The sequence below is a fragment of the Zootermopsis nevadensis genome, unplaced genomic scaffold, assembly GCF_977971745.1.
Source record: "Zootermopsis nevadensis isolate Lab colony 2312 unplaced genomic scaffold, Znev_1.0 Znev_ptg000022l, whole genome shotgun sequence".
Classification (NCBI taxonomy): Eukaryota; Metazoa; Arthropoda; class Insecta; order Blattodea; family Termopsidae; genus Zootermopsis; species Zootermopsis nevadensis.
In genome coordinates this window covers 8,586,638-8,605,768 of record NW_028259154.1, presented here as the reverse complement: position 1 = coordinate 8,605,768, position 19,131 = coordinate 8,586,638, and the positions used below count along the sequence as shown (strand labels likewise).

General features: G+C 35.6%; 1 protein-coding gene across 16 annotated transcripts in view; it reads right to left on the bottom strand.

The window, feature by feature from the left end:
* The window catches only part of Piezo (piezo type mechanosensitive ion channel component), a 160,042-nt gene that overhangs the window by 27,891 nt on the left and 113,020 nt on the right, over nucleotides 1-19,131 (bottom strand). For 10 of the 16 annotated variants that reach the window (XM_087354064.1, XM_087354067.1, XM_087354077.1 and 7 more), the window contains 5 exons: nucleotides 17,222-17,305; nucleotides 12,361-12,450; nucleotides 9,632-9,727; nucleotides 2,423-2,693; nucleotides 427-593 (listed from right to left, as the gene is read on the bottom strand). In XM_087354064.1, the coding sequence (XP_087210190.1) occupies nucleotides 427-593; nucleotides 2,423-2,693; nucleotides 9,632-9,727; nucleotides 12,361-12,450; nucleotides 17,222-17,305 (708 nt within the window). The remainder of the gene's footprint in view (nucleotides 1-426; nucleotides 594-2,422; nucleotides 2,694-9,631; nucleotides 9,728-12,360; nucleotides 12,451-17,221; nucleotides 17,306-19,131) is intronic. The other 6 variants (XM_087354072.1, XM_087354080.1, XM_087354071.1 and 3 more) reach the window with 5 other exon arrangements.

Genomic DNA, 19,131 nt, shown 5'->3' with positions numbered 1-19,131 from the left:
TATAATTTTTCCGATAGTTTTGTAAGGCTATCAAACTCAAATCTTTAATACTAACGGAAGAACAAAGGTTGAGGGTTTCTAAGAATCCAGAGACTATGTAGCTTCTGCGTGGTGTGACTGACAAAAGTTCAAAAAGTCTCCGTGGGGGCAACCAGGTCGTGATTAAAATCTGGACATCTTGAGCACAAAGGACAAGCATTATCCACTATATCATGACTACTAATAACATCTTTAAGATAGTATATAAATACTAAGGACGCTGAAATTTAAAAAAATAAGGAATTATTTTGTATTAATTAAAGTTGTTTTGACTAATGTAATTTGTAGCAATAAAATAAATTATTCATAAACTAGCTGATAAAACTGCCTGCCTGCTGTATATTATGTACAGCAGTTAGGGCTAATAAACCATCACTTCACTGTTACCTGTGAAAGAATATGATGAGAAGTAAGAACAAGTCATATGTGGCGTAGTTTGGTTTGCTCTCAATTCCAATGATTCTGGGAGGGAAGAATGGGTTCTTCTCAATTACTTCAGTCCCATTCCATGGCAGGAACTCAAATTGGAACATCCATTTCACAATAACAATGACCTGCACAGACCCAATTACCACTGATCATCTTGGTAACAGAAGCAGCTATATTCTATTGTTAATTACTTGCTGAGCAATTGAACTTATCTGGAAACAACTGTACAATTATGCCGTATACTTATCTGCAAGATACCTACACTGGATCAGAGCAATCATAATATTCAACATTAGAGAGCTGTATCAAATTTGAATGTGGCATGAATGGAGGAGACAAGAAGTGCATACCATATTTTGGTACTGAAACATCTCAGAATGCCACCATTTAGAAACCAGATGAGATGGGAAGTTAACCTTTAACGAAGGGAACATGCGATTTAAATCCCTGTACCACAGGGCTGCCAGCAAGACTAATTCTGGGGTTAGCAGTTAATGGTTTGCTAATGTGATGCACTGAGTATGGGAGGTAGCTGAATGTGACTAAATATTGTGTCCAATAGTGAAATCTGGCATTAGCATTATTGAACACCTGGATTATAGTAGCAAGGAGTTACATTCAATATTGCTGTTTTTCTCTTCTTCATCCATCATTAAATTTACCAAAAACAAGACCATTATATTTAGGGAGCCGGCTCTGCTCCCGCCTTCAGGTGAAAATACCTATTCCAGGGACTGAGATTAGCCCCTTATATCAGGCCTACCAGAATAGGTATTTTCATGTGAAGACAGGAGCAGAGCCAGCAGCTCCCAAAATGTAATGGTATTGTAAGACTTGAGGTTTTCACAGTGGTGAGTATGAAGATTTCTGTCTTCTGGGTTGTTGCGCTGTGTAGTCTGGTCGATGTTTACCAATGTTTCAGAGGTCATACTGCCTCCGTCATCAGGCGATGAATATGTCAATAGGGTGGGTGGGTGGGGCTAGGTTTATAGGAGCCCCACCCACCCTATTGGCATATTCATCGCCCTGATGACGGAGGCAGTATGACCTCTGAAACGTTGGTAAACATCGACCAGACTACACAGTGCAACAACCCAGAAGACAGAAATCTTCTGTAATGGTCTTGTTTTACAATATTAAAGATCGAAGATGTGCAGAAAAACAGCAACACTGAATGTAATACACCATCAAGTTATGAGATAGTTGTTTCATTTTTAACATATATGTGTTTAGTATTCAAGAAAAACTCTAGTCCTTTTTACATACTCGATTTTAATTAAGCCAATGCAATATATTTCTCTCCTACATTGTAACAAAAAAGAATATGCACATAAGCTAACATGCATGGACAATAAAGATCAATGGCTGTAATTTTTAATTACATACTTTTCAATTTAAACAGTCAACTCCATGGAGTAGTGTAGAGGACAGACTCCCATCTAGCCAATTCCATACCTTCTGTAGGACCCAACGGTGTGCCCACAAGAGCCCACCAGTTGACCCTACCCTGAGACACATTTATCCATGCCATATCCTACTTGTTTTAGACTCATTTTATTATTGTTATCCTTCTGCCAATGCCTACGTCTCTCAAGCGGTCTCTTCCCTTCAGGATTTCAGAATAAAATACTGTACAAATATCTCCCATCTATACGCCCTGCAAATCTCATCCTTTTTGATTTGATGAACCTAATATTTTCTGAATAATATGAATTATAAAGCTCCTCTTTATGTAGTTTTATCCAGCCTCCTGTAACATTGTACAAAAATGTTACAGATGTAATTAAAATGTATTTATACCTTCTTGTTCAATTTAGACCGAAATTAAACATGATTTGAATGTAGTAATAACTATACATTACTTCATAAAATTAAAGCTCCCATTAGAAGTCATATGAAACATCACATCATAACCATCTCTTCCCCTTTGGTTTACAATTTTCGCTGCACATACCTCAGTGTAAGCAATCATGGTCACCCAGAAGGTTTTAGTGGGTCTTGGAATTGTAAGTGTTCCCCACAAAAACACCATAAGTGGCAGTGGTAGAGACAAGATGGTTGCTGATTTTGTTTGATACAGGAACACCATGAAGTAACACACAAGGTCTGAGTGTGAGATGATGGCAAACCACAATGCCAGGACAAGTCGCACGAAAGGAGCCTGGTCCTTTGCGCTCAGCTCCTGTGTTTCGTCCATCTGTTCGAGACTCACTGGTGGCTGGTGGCTAAAAAATTTGTAAGGCATCGTATCATAAGTGTCCAAATCTTACAGTATACAAGCCAAGCATGTTTCAGCAACCAATAGAACTGCATTACTCTGTAACAGTCCCTGCCCAAGCACTGTCTGAGCCAATAAAACAGGTTCTGCTAGACCTGCCACAATCCAATCTGGACAAAGCCTGGAAGCTAGTTTTCCATTACCTGTAATTTATGTGTGTTTTAGAGATAGAACTAAAACATAAAACATTTAATTTCCCATACATTAGGTTTATCTTGGACACAGAAATCTGCCAGTGCCACAAGTGCTGTGATACATACTGGAAATCACCGTATACTGGTTATACGGTAGCACTAGACTTGACAATAAAAGACTTGGGAGATGACTCAGTCTCAATATGGATTAGCAATTCAAGGACAATCCAACTTAAGCATGAATCTGTAATATCATATCATTAATTCCAACATTTCAAAGGCAGTATAATCACTTTTAGAGCTTGATATGTTTGCAGTCCACACTGATACATTAATATAAAAACCTAGCATTCTGGAAACAACATTTTTCCAATCACAGATAATATTAACCTAAAAATTCAATAACACTACTTAAATGTTTGAATGTATAATGTAAGTCTATTATAACATATAAAGTAAGAGACAAGAATGTCTTGGTGTATGAGGTAAGATGCACAATATAAAAGCCTAACAAATTTATAATACTTTGTTGCATCTAATAAGGGAGAATGTGGTATAACTGTCTTCTTGTTGAACATACTGGAAAATAAGTCATGACAGAACAACAATAAAGAGTGAAGCAAGTTCCAGTATAAAATTCTAGGCAACATTGTTTATTTTTGTCTAATCGTTCATATTTTAAGCTCATTTATTACTGTGATTTCCCACTAAACAGTTAAATATAAATATTCATTATATGGAATTGTTATTCATCTTCATGGAAATTTTACAACATGACTGCAGAGAGTAGGATCAGTTTATAAAATATCTCCTTAGTATTATGAGAAGATAGGAAGAAAGCACCATCATTTGTAAACTGGTTAGTAATTGTAAATCATATTTAAAATACAGTATGAATTCTACAGTGCCATGGAACACAAATGACAAAGAAGGAAAATACTGCAAGGAGGTTAGTGTGTTATAAAGCATATAACAATAGATGATAATGGCAAATTCTGAAACCCACATCAGATTAAAATAACCATGTGATCTAATTTGGTGACCTAAAAGCAACATTTTAAGTTATCAACAGTTTCAACCCTTTTGATGCTCCTAAAATCATAGAAAATAAAATTTAAAAACCTGAATAAGCTAGACTGTTACCACCAAACACTATACAGATTAGTAAATGGTACAAGGAAAGTGTTAAGTGTAAGTAGATTTACTTACTCTAAATGCCAGAATGCTGTTTTTCTAACAACACTACTAATAAAATGCAAAAATTCCGATTCTGGAAGTTCTGAAATCAGGTGTCTAATGCTATATTATTCTGCCCAAGTCTTAGAGCAACTAGTTGTTCCACAATATGCCAAGATTTCTGTGCTATCAAACTGATGAAGTAATGAAGTACTATATTTATATGAAAAATTATGCTCCCAAATCCAATAGCATTAGCAGTTAGTAATGAGTCCAGGTGGTTTTGCAACCAAGGACAGCAGTTGTCATGTAATGCATAGTTCAATGACTGCACACCCAGAGGCAGTAACAGTGAATAGGAAGCATTACTGGAATGATAACTGGTAAGGGAAAACTTAAATGGCTTGAGAAAAACTTGACCCAATGCCACTTTGTTCATCACAAGTCCCACACAGACTACTGCAGAACTGAACAAAGGAATCTGGAGCGAGAAACCAATTAGTTCTAACTTATGAGCTATGGCACGGCCACAATACATGGTACATGAAGTGTTATAAAGTCAAATAAATGTACTTATGCACAAATCACAGTTCACGGGTCAATTTAATTTAAATGTGCATTATTAATATAAACCTTGTATTTACAGTGTTAAAAAAGTTGTGCATTTATTGCTATGCAAGATTATGATATTTCAAGTAGTTAGAGGTCAATCACATATAATTAAAAAACTGCTGTAGCAACTTGAATTCTTAAATTGTAACTTCAGTCCTTGGAGACAGAAATTTTTGGTCCTTTATTTCACGATGCTTTGCTGGACTTAAAATGCCATTTCAAGTTTGTAAACTAATTATTTGTACATTAAAAGAAGTTGTATCTGAAATAAAATAAAGCACTTACCAGTGTAATGGCCCATCACTGACGTAAAATATTTAAGATATGGAATTGAAAACAAAGCATGTCAGGTCATTATGTGAAGTATGAGAGATATTATTCTTCATGTCAGGGCACTCTACAGTCTAACTTTCTAGTGAAGGAGGCTGAATACATATTTGTGATCAGTGCTACAATGTCCAAATTAATCAGGATTGCAGATTTTCACAGTGGTTGCACTCTCAGATCTGACACTGAATTTGATGATCCTATATTACTCATCACTCTACTGGTCTTTTCAACCAACATACCAAGTTCCATGGTGCTGTTTCTAACTTTGAATGTTGACAGTCTCTCAGCTTTGAAACCCAAACGTTCATTAGTATGTCCACGAAACTCTGCCAATAGACCTCATCCAAAACTAACTGAATATTATCCACTAACACACACCGATCTCCAAAAGTGGTCTTGTCATTTGTCAGCTAACATTTTATATGCATTTCTCATCTCTCCCCCTTTGAGGATCTTTTTATTATGATTTATATTCCTTGTTTCAGACCTGGTACACAAAAACAAAGAATATGAGATGAATGAATAATGCCAGAGAACTAGCAGTGACAAAGTTGTTGCTGAACACACTGGAACATGTGAAATACTTCCTGTCCACAAGGACATCCATCATCAGGGCAATCATCACCCTGATGATGGAGGCAGCGAGCACCTTTGAAACATCAGCAACCTCCACCAGACTATGCAGTGTAACAACCCAGAAGACAGTCATCTCCAAACTCACCACTGTGTGAACCCGAAATCTTCCCACTTTTGTTTCACAACCTCCACGGTTACGTCAAAACATCCTATCATTGTAAAAGCTTATGTACTTGGGTCTGGTATTTGCAAACTCTCTGCAAATAGCAGAAGCTAAAAATATTGTTACATGACTATGGAGCCTTTACACCAGTATGTATACTTGTTCACATGGCAACCAACATCAACACTTATGACAGATAACCCAAACTTATTATACTCAACATGCTGTCTCTGTAAGCAGGAATTGAAATATTATGAAACATTTGTAAGTTAAACACAATAATAACAGAGATGCCTCCTTACCAAGCCCTTTGAAGAAGAAGAAGCACTTGCCTGTACAGATGGTACTAGAGCCAGTGATAAGAACAAACATGCAACAATGTGCATGGAACATGCACGTGCACATGCAGTGAATCACAATGCAAGTCACTAAAACACAAAGACGTATCATGTTATGTAATGTACATTGTCCTAACTGCACAATGACAGCTACCATTGTCCAAATGAATACAATTTTATTTAAATATATTAACTTGCTCATTATATTTTAACCTTTCTAAATCTCTCATATCAATGTCTATCAAAAACTGTATGCCAATAACAAAGTATATGGCTCACAATCTTTCAAGAAAAGTTTTACAGTTATTCAGCAATAAAAATTCCATGCTTTTATGGAACCTGAAGTTCATCACACTGTGCACAAAAGTATGTCACTTTCCATGTGTATGAACATCAATTAGTTAAATATTAATATGCAACTGAAAGACTATGATTACATAGTCAAATTTTTCACTGTTACACATCAACACACACACATATACATATAGAACCCCCATATTATAAATTAATTTTATAAATCTCACAAACCCATAATGCATAACTGTGTGGATCAAGATATTATTTATTTCTTATCATATCAAAACAAGGTCTAGGAATCTCACACTGCACAATTCTACATGTCTCTGCCTGTGTTACAAATCTTTATGTTAATTTAATCCAAAGGAACACAAGGATATATGAAGGGAAAAAATCCTTACATTTTGTATTGTTTAGAAAACCACCAACTCCCAAAATTAAATTATTCCAGATTATTTGCTCTGGGTCTGAAAGGAATTCTTTAATATACCCAAGAACATAATTCAACCCCACTTTATGAAGATGACTGAAAAAGGATGATGTAATAACTGAGCTGGAAAGTCAGGCTTGTTACACATCTCAGGGTTGGTGATTGACGAGTCCTGAGCATTTTTAGAATTATAGTTTACTGACATGGGAAAACTGAAGTACTTGGAGAAATGCCTGCCCAATGCCATTTCTTTCACCACAAATCCCACATAAACTGTTCAGGAAATTAACACAAACTTCCAGTCAGAAGCCAGCAATGTGCCTCAGTTATGGTATAATCCTTGTTTAGCAGTATATTATATAGGTCTTTAAATATTGTGAATTATATATTAACACTAATGGGTGTGTGTGTGTGTGTAACAGACAAACTGAATAAACAATGCCAAGTACAGGTTAGTACCAATGTTCTATAAACCAATTTATTCTTGACCATTTGAGAATACTATGACAGAGGTATAGTTTCTATGATGTTTCATTTTGGATTGATATTCATTTGCTAAACTCTAATCCATGATTAAACCCTATCATATGAGAATATGGGATTTAAACCCTTGTATTATGAGGCTAACGATGAGCTGGGCAGCTCAGTCAATACAATGACTGGCAATGGGCTGGGTGATCAGGATTCAATCCCCTACAGAGGAAGAGGATTTTCTTCTAGCCTCTGAGTTAGCTAGCAGGGTCCTTTCCCAGGGATAAAGCATGGCCAGGGCATGTTCCTTACCACTTATCCCCTTCTAGTGCCAAGGCTGAGAATGAGTAGGAGCTATATCTACTCTCCTGTAAGTGCAAACATTGACATGTAATGGGATGGCTTCTTCAGTATGAGGATAGATGCCTTAATGCCAAGGTGAATGGTTTAGGAGTATGCTAGTGTGATGCACTGCATACTGGACTGTGCACAAAGCTGTGACACATACTTAACATGGTTAAAACAGTGTTTTGTTGCATAACTGCTAGCAGCATACCTCACTTAAACCTGTGAACTGTGAATGACTTTATACTTCATAAAGTTCTCATGGTGACAGAACAATGACAGTCTTATTGGGTGATTAGCATATCTAGTATCAATATGGAATAAAAGTCTAACATTTTTAAGATGGTCTCTGATTAAGAAGACAAAATAGCCTCTTCAAAACAATGAAATTTTATTTCATATTGACTTAGTGACTGCCCAAAAAGACTTCAGTTCAGTCTTTGATAACGTAACTGGTTAAGAGAATAATATTCAAAGGTCTATAACAATAACATAATAGAGTAACTCAACTGACTCTTACACTTCACATTTTTACATACAGGTCCAAATGAAAGCAAACAGTTTAAGCAGAATTCATATATCCAAATTATCCTTGAATATTTCCTGAATAATGCTATCTCTGTACACATTTTATAAAAGCAAACATTTCTATAATTTTATATGAACATATTTAGTATGTAAGTCACTAATATATTAATCTAATCAAAACTTCCTCTGTATAAGTATTACATTAATATGTGCATACAAAAGCAATGTTAGTACATAACACCTTCCAATGTAGTAAAAATCTTGCTTTGAAGGCCTTGTGGAACTGAAACATTAAACAACGGTAACATCAATCATGCACAAACAAACAAGGAAGATCATTTAACGGTCCCATTCATAACAAGAACACAATGGAAGTTCTAACATTATAATTTTTTCTTGTTAACAGAAACTATACAGGTTACTTAACCAACACTCAAATATGCCATTCTGCTGGAGATGGACAACACTGAAACCAAAGACAAGTTAAAGAAACTAACAAATAATGTCAAGAAGAGGCAGCACATACCAGCATAGTAATGCACAGAAATGCCACTCAAGCCAAAGAAACCAATGTCTTCAGTTAAATCAGCACTATCCAAACTTTTCCTCTCCAAAAGCTCCTTCCTCTAACAATTAATATATTTGAACCTCTGTCCAAATTACAATTTCTTTCAGAGAATTTCTCACTTCTTTCTTCACTCCATGACATTCACATGACCTGATTCCCAGACAGTTAAACAATTTTACAGAATCCAATAATAATTAACTTCTAAAGAAAAAGAAAGGCGGAGAGAAATATTTACTGATGCTTTCTCCATTTTGTGGGTTATGCAGCATCAATGAAAGACTGATTGTGAATGGTGATTTATAAACAATGTAGAAGGAAGTAAGCATGGCTTATTTGAAGGTATTAGCCCAAGATTTTTCCTGAGGGACCGAGATAAATCACAAAAACATCAAAGTGAATATATCAAGTCTGTACGCCAAGATTAGCAGATGAGACCTGCTAAATACTAAGCACGAGTGTTAACCACTCAAATGTGATGTTCATAGTGTGTAATTATTCATATTCACTATACAAGCAGAAAACACTGTAACAGAATTCATAAATAAAGCAGCAGTCCCCATATCTTAGAATAAATATCATGTTTACACCAAATCTAATTTTAATCAAGAGTTCTATCTAAAATTTAAAAAATAAAAAGCACTTATTTGTGAATTTGTCTTAAAGTAATACCAATAAACAAGAAATTAACTTCTCACATTCTGCAGTGAACATCATGAAATATCTCACATAACCCTAGGGGTTCAATCGACTTCTGCATTCTCCAGCAGATTAAGATTCTTTCCATGATCCTGTGCTCATGAAGTGTGCCATGTAGTTAAGAAATCAGTTTCTCAACATTGAGTTTCATTTCTTTAAGCATTATGCTGGCATGCACAACATTGACCATGCATCCACAGACAAGGAACATGACAGGTTACCTGTCAGCATCAGACAAATCAAGGCCACGCTCCATACTAGGGGCCAGAACACGGATCTCAGGTATAGTCAGCATTTCCATCGCCCATACACGGGGTCTGCGGGGGAGACAGAGCCAAGCTACACACAAACACTACCCACACCATATCCCAGTACCACATGCACTTGTCCTTCTCATGCACCAGGGTAGAAACACTGTCATATTGGGCCACTTTCTAAATGTATAAGCATTTATGTATACATTCTGCCTGATTTAAGCCAAATTCAGTAGGCAAGTAGTATTAAGATGATGACTGTCTTCTGGGTTGTAGCACCATGTAGTCTGGTAGAAATTTACCAACATTTCAGAGGTCCCTGCTGCCTCCATCATCAGGGTGATGAGTAAGCCATGTGTGCAGAATAGGTTTGACATATAGGAACCAGTCAGTCAAGGCAGAATAACCTTGGCTGGACCAGTGGGGAGCAAGGTCAGGATCAGGTAGGGGCCTGGGAGCCAACAGGAGTGGGGGAGGGGGAGATGCCACAGCCTGGTCAACAGGAGGGGGAAGGACATGCAAGAGAGAGAGGTAATTTCTACCGGACAACACACTTTCAACCCAGAAGACAGTTATCTTTGTACTCACTGCCATGATAACCTTAAATCTTACTAAGCAGTATTTATTTCTGGGTGATGATACCGTGTTGTGGTTGGCTGGCCTGCTGACATTTCAGAGAAATGTGTTGTCTCTATCAACAGTAAGAAGTCTCTTCAACACATGGGCAAACCAACACATCACAACATGGAAACATGAGTCTCAACAAACTACCATGAAATATATATCTTGCATTAAAACCATGAAGTTGAGCTTTTGAGAATGGAAGCCTATCTTATTTCATAGGACACCCATGGTGTTAAATGCAAAATTAATGTGACCCAAAAAAACATTATACAAAAATTATTTCAACACTTTCAAGAATAATAAAAACTTTAAATTGCTTTTTATAACGTTCATGTTGTTTGGCACAGCTGTAACATGTTCATGATTTATTAAATCAATTACAACAAAATTTGGAAAGACTGGAAAATTACTGTAGGGGAATAAATATGGACACAGATCTAAGATGTCACCAGTCAACATTCAGGATCACAGTCGAAGTTCACAAAGTTATGAAAATATTTAAACCTTTTAAGGCATTTTCTGGACTTGGATGTGACCTACTGGAAGTCATGTCCTGTTCAGTGTTGAACTGAAACTGACAATTCAAATTTAAACAACATAAACTGAAAATGGTTCTAGTTATGTATCATATGCTGAAATAAATGAACCTCCAAGGGATTTCTGTATCAAATTCAATGTGAAATTCAAAAATATCTTATTCCAGTGCTAAGTTGGATTGAGTGTGACAATACAGCTGTCTAAATAAATTTGACCTAGATGGGTGATATGTTAGCAAAGATCAGGCAGGTACTACAATGAATGTAAATCAACTGATCAACAGTTTCCAAATCCTGATTAGTTACTTGCAGTCTTAACATAATACTGATACTTAAGCCTTCATAATGAAAGCAGACTAGCAGCTATATTTGATGGGAAGGGGGAAAAAATCTTCTAAAGCAGTAAAACACATAATAGCCAAAATAAAAAATCCATTAATTCAGAGTGGAGCTAAAGTTTAGCTTTGTTAAACTTCTTGTTTTAGTCAAAGTATACCTTGAACTGAAGATATAAAGTTTAGATTATGCAAAGTATACAGTACTGATAAAACAAAACTGTAACTGAAAACAACAGCTAATTTTGAGCCTCACCTGAGATATATAATGAGATTATATTTTCAGTTATATACTGAGAAAACCTAAAGATTCAATGCCATCATTTGAGTTCAAGTGCAAACAGCACTGGACATTAATATGAAAAAGAGTGGTCATTTCCATTTGTTTTGAATTATAAATCACATATTTCTGATACCTTACCACTGCTCACCATGTATGAAACTCTGGTAATGCAAAGTTGTTTTAACTAATCCCACAACCATTCAGTCATTCATATACATGCTTTTATATCTGAAAGTCACCATACGTGAGCTTATTTATTGCCTTAACTTCCAAATGGGATACCATCATATGTAGGGAGTAAAAACACACATATCAAAATATTAAAACTAGACTTAAGACATTTTTCCATATATATGTGAGATAACTCTATCCTAGAAATAGTTTCATTCTAAATAAAATATAAAAGGTAGTCCTAACTTCTAAATTCCAGTGCAATGGCTCTGATGCAACAAATGAAGTAATTGGCAGTGAGGATTTTGATGGTAGCTGTCAGGGTTGTGATGCCACATCATCTTGCAAGTGTTTACCAACATTTTGGAGGAATGTTGGTAACTACCTGCAAGACAGCACTCTGTCATAACCTGGAAGACCACCATCATTAATAAAGAAACATTTTACCAGCCCTAGATGATACTTTGTTTACTATGAAATTACTCCTAAAGCCCCTTCAGACTCATGATTTAGTGATTATTTATACCGCAAAAATGCACAGCAGGCTGCACAAAATAAATACTTTTAAGTCATCTCCAGATTCAGAAAACCACCACTTCCCAATAATTTAAAGTTGGACTACTTCAGTCTGAAAGGGTTAGGATCTTATGAACTCTTAATACAAATGTTTTAGTAACATATATATATATATATATACACATATGATGGCATTTTAACGACACAAAATCTGTGAAGAAGGGATCTCACCTGCCCAAGAGCTTCACTTCATCTGGTGTGCTTTCATCTAACTGGTCCAGTGACGTGCTGGCCCTGGCTGGGAGGGGAACAGGATCTAGCCTAAACCAAGCAACCCAGTACAGTGCAGCAACACAAGTGTAAAAACCAAAACACATGTGGGTTAGGGAGCCAAAGTGAAACATAATAAGGACACTGGATAAAGTGATCTGTATTACATAATAGTTTGATATAAATTTCCAGCAAATTTATTGTGCAGTGCTTCAGAGTTTACATTCAGGGCACCAAATGGATTAAATTGGATGTTTTAGCATTTAGTTTTTCTGATGAGTTGGCCTATTACACCAATACCTAACATGAAGGACCAGGACAAGAAAAGACATAAATTACATTAATTAACTGAGACATACATACACACATAAAATAAGACCCTAAGAATACCTTACAGCAAGGAAAGTAATTTTCAAATTCAGGTGTCTGAAATCGCCTCTGTGTGTGTGTGTGTGTGTGTGTGTCTGTGCACGTGCGTTTTATATATAAGAAACGTCTATGTGGTTTTTTGTAAGAGAAAAACACAAAAGACAAAGAGAACATAATCAGTGCTCAAACTATGAAATCATAACCACATAATTTTAACACTAAAAACTAAATAGAGTGCTCCTTTAGAAGTGTACTGTAAAATTATGAATAAATGAATAGTAAAGTTAGAAGGAAACTATACATTTTGGTCAAAGTGCACAATCAATATCCTCCAGTTTAGAGAATGGACTTAAATCATAGCTGACAAACTACTTATATGAAGTAAATAAAGATATATTAAACATTTGTTTGTAGAACTCATTCAAAACAAGTGCTAAGAGGCATGAAACCCAACCTCATGCATCTGACTCTCAGCATTACTCAGTAAATATAATAACTGGAATTCAAAAGGGTTTAACATTATACTGATGATTTGATTTTTAAAGAAAAAATAAATGACTTTTCATTTGTGTACTCAAGTTACTTTGAGAGAAGACAGACAGACATACATACATAATGTTAAGAGCAGAACAAGAATGTTCCTAAACAATATATGACATTTCGATCAGATGTATAAAAAAAGTTTATCTTAAAAGGCAGTTAAAGATTATGTCAAGAAGGTAATCTGATTTAGATAAAATTACATTTTTAAATTTCTTACTGTTCCCGATTTTAGACGAATTAATAAGATAAAAACTGTGCTTCTGATGATGTTTTCAGGTGGCTAGCATTGAATAAGTGCTTCCACTTAACAGAAATTTCTAATTCTGATGGACACAAGCAGAGAAAACTGTCTTTTCTTGCTTGTTCCAAGATTACACTTTGAAGAAACAGTGAAAATTGATTTGTTACATAATACAGAATTCAAAATTACAAACTGGTATGAACTAGTTAGGGAGTGGAGGAGTTTATTGTTTGAACTGACTCCAGTCTAATAACAATTACTGCAGTGTGACGACGATTAGATTTAAGGCAATGGAATTAATACAGGGTGACTAACATGAGCTCCACAATTCATATATAAGTATAAATACACACAAACACAAATAAAGGCATAGAACCAAACTTGCAGCAACTTAAGGACTGAAGAAAAAGTAAAAAACATATAGACACAAACAAATAAATACATACAGAATGCCATATATACAAACTTGTAGAATACAGAGACAATAAAACATATATGGAGACAAAACAAAGACACACAGATTAAGAAACACAAACTTATCAGAATAAAGACAATAAACATCTATGCAGAGAGAGATATAGACAGACAGACAAACAGGGAAAAAAGGATATAACACACATTGGTAGGGATTATGAAGATAGTGTTAATGACAGCCCAATGATGGAGGCAGGAAGCACCTCTGAAATATGGGACTGTAGGCCAACTTATACCAGACTACACACACACACACACACACACACACACACAGAAATGTATGAACTGCTTGCCAGAGTGTTGCTTATATTTCTGTGTATCATTTTGCCTCATTGTACCTTGCTGCTATTATGAATTACCCTAGGATACTTAAGCAAATGTACCAGTACTTTATTTTATGACTTGTTTTTCACACTAATTCAAATACTACAAAATGTTTGGGCTTTGTAAAATGCATTTTGGAAACTGAAAGTGTAGCATGTTTTAAAATTTTCTATGAATATTACTTGAACTGAAATGTGATGATACACATCACATTTATGTGTGAATATAAATTAACTTGTAATTAATATTTTGACCAAAAATAACTATCATTTATATAAATATTTTATTAATTTTTTTTAATAAATCTCAGTTCATAAGAAATCTCCCAGACCAAACTTGTAGCCTCTGATGTGATGTGATACAATATTTTATGTCATGTGCATTTCTAACACAAAACATACTGCTTATCAGACACCAACCATCAAATAATAATATAAATTTTATGACCATATCTATATGAAGTGCAGGATTTTTTGTAAGATGTGCACATAGACAATACTGTTTTCTCCACATTTTTATAGCTGATCAAACATTCAATGTGTACAGAAGAATATATAAACAACTGACTCTGGTAAATACCACATTTGTAATAAAATATTTTGTTATTTTTCATCTATGGTTCAAAGAAATGTCTTGAGTTATAGTATTTACATCTGAATATAGCATCTGAAGTAGTATGAAAAATTGCTGGTCATGTATCACACTATCATAATAAGTCAATGGAGAAAGGTGTTCATTAATACAAATGCAAATAAAAAAATAATAAAAAAGAGAGAGGACACTATGGGGGATATCACAGTCAACAGATGACAGTTCTATAAAAAATATAAATCATAAAATTGTAAAGTTGTATAGTTATATGTATTAAAATTTTGTGCAAAAATTATGAACCTAAGTAGTACTGGTTTTATTTAGAGTAAGAGAAAAAAATTAAACACTGGTAACATCTTGATTTGGTAAATATATGATTCAGAATAAGGATTTAACGACACTTGACAAATTATATTTTATCTGGTGAATAAATATTTAAATAGTGACTGCATGACTTTTGGATCTATGTTATTACATTAATTTTCTACAGAACTCTGAAAAAAAAAAAGTGAGATCTGAGATTCTCAGCATGGTGAAAATGTTTATGACTTGTCTTCTGGGTTGAAACACAGATATGTTCCTCCAAAACACTGGCATCCGCTTACAAATTCACATCATGTATAACCCAGATGACCAGCACTGAGAAAATGATCTCTCATTAAATGAACTCACTGAATAATTAATATGCCTAATACATTGTAGTGCAATGTATTTTATTATAAATGTGCCACAGTGACAACTGTGTATACCTATTCAAAGCATATGACTAATTCCATGTCACAAAGAATACTAATAAACATACTCTGTATAGACAAATGCCTTTCAGTTTTATTACACATACATCAATTTGATACTACGTCTGCAATATTTATATGAACATGCTAAAGCTTGCCAGCTCCATCAGGCATGAAGAGTTGTTGCGCAGTGTAATCTGGTAGAAGATTACCGATGTTTCAGAGGTCCTTGCTGCCTCCATCATCACGGCGATGATTGCCTTGATGATGGAGGCAGCAAGGACTTCTGAAATGTTGGTAAACTTCTACCAGATTATACTGCGCAACAACCCAGAAGACAGCAATCTTCAGACTCACCGCCGTGAAAACCTCAAATCCTACATATCTATCAGGCATCCTTATGGCAGGTGCAGTATAGCCAACACTACAGCCTTACACACAAAAGAAAGCAAAAGAAAAACCCTTGGGAATGATGCTGAAAGTTTCATTCTTAGGGAACATCTGTCTGCATATAAGCAATAAGCCATTGCAGATATTGTTGAGGAAATTAAAGCAAAGGCCAATATAGACACTATATCTTTTGATTATTATATTTATAACTGTGACCCTGAATAGATGTAACTTTTTGAAGGATTCCAACTGATCCACCAGGTGGATCCTTTCCAAGTGTTCAACAGCCAGTGGAAATGGTGGCAGAAATATAGGGACTTTGTGGATGATTTGATAGTGCACATGTAATGAATATTGTTATTATACTTCCTCAAAATCATTTACCTTTGTGCACATACAAGATATAACATGTGTATCTTATAGATCCATACAAGTTTTTGAGACATTATTTTCTCATGTAAGAATGAAATGAGACACACCAAAAAATGTATTGAGGAGCATGGCTCTTAAAAAAAGAAATGAAAATTAAATTTCCACACAGGGTTCAATAAAATTCTGACAAAGGACACAAACTATGAACACAAGCCCTTAGGCAAAGCAGCCCCTAAGCTGAAAAAAACTAAACCAAAATGAAAATGGTTTGGCAAAATTTAGTATAGGTCTACCATACCAAGTTACATCCAAACTGAGAGCCCTCAGAGCTATATAAACAATGTACTGAAGGGGAGACTCTAAACAATGCAATAACTTATGATGTGAAGCTTTCATGGCAGATGTCATTAATAAAATCTTCTTGGGCCAGCAGCTGTGTCACTTGGTTAAACTCTGCCAATGTTTTGAGAGAAATCTCTGTCCTTATTTTCAAGGTTAGTCATTTGACATGGCTGCTGGCCTGAGAAGATTTTATTAATGCAATGGCTTGATGAATTTCTTTTTTTGTATGCAACGTTTATACACAAGGGTCATGAAAACAGTCGCAGAAAAGATGATAACATTACAATTATCATGCTGTTATGGTGACAACCACTCATAGTAAATGTTACTGTATTATCATCACTAGGAATCTCACAAAACATGGATCAATGGGCTACACAGATGTGGGGGTATCAATTATACATGTACAATCAACAGACAGTGATGTCTACATGCAACCCACCTGGCACTTTGACTAGAGGAGGCTTCGGTGTGCAGCTCTGTACCATCCTCGGCTATGCCAGCTTGATCGTCAGCACCCCCCAGCCTTGGAAATGCAAACACAAACACATGGGGGCTACAAGGCAACTACCAAATCTACTAGCTCAGTGCTTCAGACAATAGTCACTTAAAAATTCATATGCTTCATGGTACATCATGTCATTACATGAATCCTAAGCCTACATTTAAACAAAATGTTGCACCAACGGTAACACAGACCAATGTGACATTAAATGCTCAGATACATTTGTACTTCTGAGAATCATGACTGGAATATTCGGGAACCAGAGTGTTACACATACTAAGATTATCAAAGAGAATAACTAACAGCTGTAAAGGGGAGGGGGAATTACATAAGAAATGAGGCAGTTAATGAATGGAATGGGGATATATAAAGGAAATGATACACAAGTCAAATACAATGGCTATGTGAATAAACAATGACAAAATAAGTATATGACAACTTGCCAGTCGATGAATAAAATTAATGATTTAAGGACATGGAGAATGAAGTGGTTGTGGCCTATGTTGAAGCACTTGTATTATCCCAGAATCTGCCTGTAGGACTGAGGAAAAACAGAAAAATCTCAGGAGAGACAGCCAGAAACCCAGCCAAGTTTCAAATAGGATTTTCAAACAGTGTTATCACCACATGAAACTGCTCTGACTGAGAAGATGAGTGGATAACATTGAAAGTATCTTTGCAAAATCCTGACTGAGATTTCTCCCCTGTCTTTCAATGAAAATACTGTAGTATAGGTCGCGTGAGAAGTTCTGGCACTTGTGCAAAGGACTGATTATGGTCGTACGAGATGGACCTATCCGAAGCACGTGCCAGAGGGGTGTCAGCTTCAGTTGGTTTGTAGCTCTAGCTGTGTTTAGATCAGTGTCACCGCAGCTGAGGCTGTGCGACCCCCACTACTACTGGACTCCCCTCTCTCAGCTTACACATCGCGCACTTAGGTGTCGCCACTACTCGTGCGACCTATACCTTAACTCAGTGGGCAAATGGCAGAGTTACTGACTGTTAAAGTAGATAGTATATACAGTTACCACTGAGTATTAAAGGATTAAATTAGGCCACATACACTTCCTTAAACATTTTGTCATGTTACTGTTCATTAATCATTCTATCCTATGACACTACATAATGTGAGTGAATAACAGAGCCACCAAATCTAAATAACTGAAAATAAGAAACTGATAGTAAGTATATGATATGGATTAAACTTGCTCAATGGCTTACTTTAGTATTGGCAATGTTGAACCTCCCTGGTTCTTTTACAAAAGGACCTATACAAATGCACAAACAGGCTAACTATACACACAAGTTCTATATCAAAGTTTAATAACAAGATTATTGGCTGAATCCAAAATTTGGTTTAAAAGTAGGCAGAGTTTCCATGATCACTTGTAATTAAAATTTGCAGAGTAATGAGTAAAATCCATTACTAAGTGCAACATAAACAACCTAGTGCTGATTTCTAAATTAACGTCAAATGTGCAGCAGGCAGATGGAACTAGCATGTACTCACATAAACTAGGATGAATGGCAAATAGCAAGTGACCTCAAATCAGATTTACCACAGCTGGGATTTATACACTACCCTATATCATGCACAATAGAAAACAGCATCATCTCTCATATCAACATACACACACTTAAACATTGCTGCAATCACAGTACTTTTCAACATACTGTATCACTACATATAGCATTCCAACCGTGGCTAACACTACACACATTTATATTTAATGAAATTTGCAAGGTTTTCAGCAATGGTTTATTTGTTACAGGAAAGCTATGTTTGATACTGTCCATTGCTTGAGGTGTAATTGAAATTAAAGATGTTTCAGGAGTTGGTTCTACTC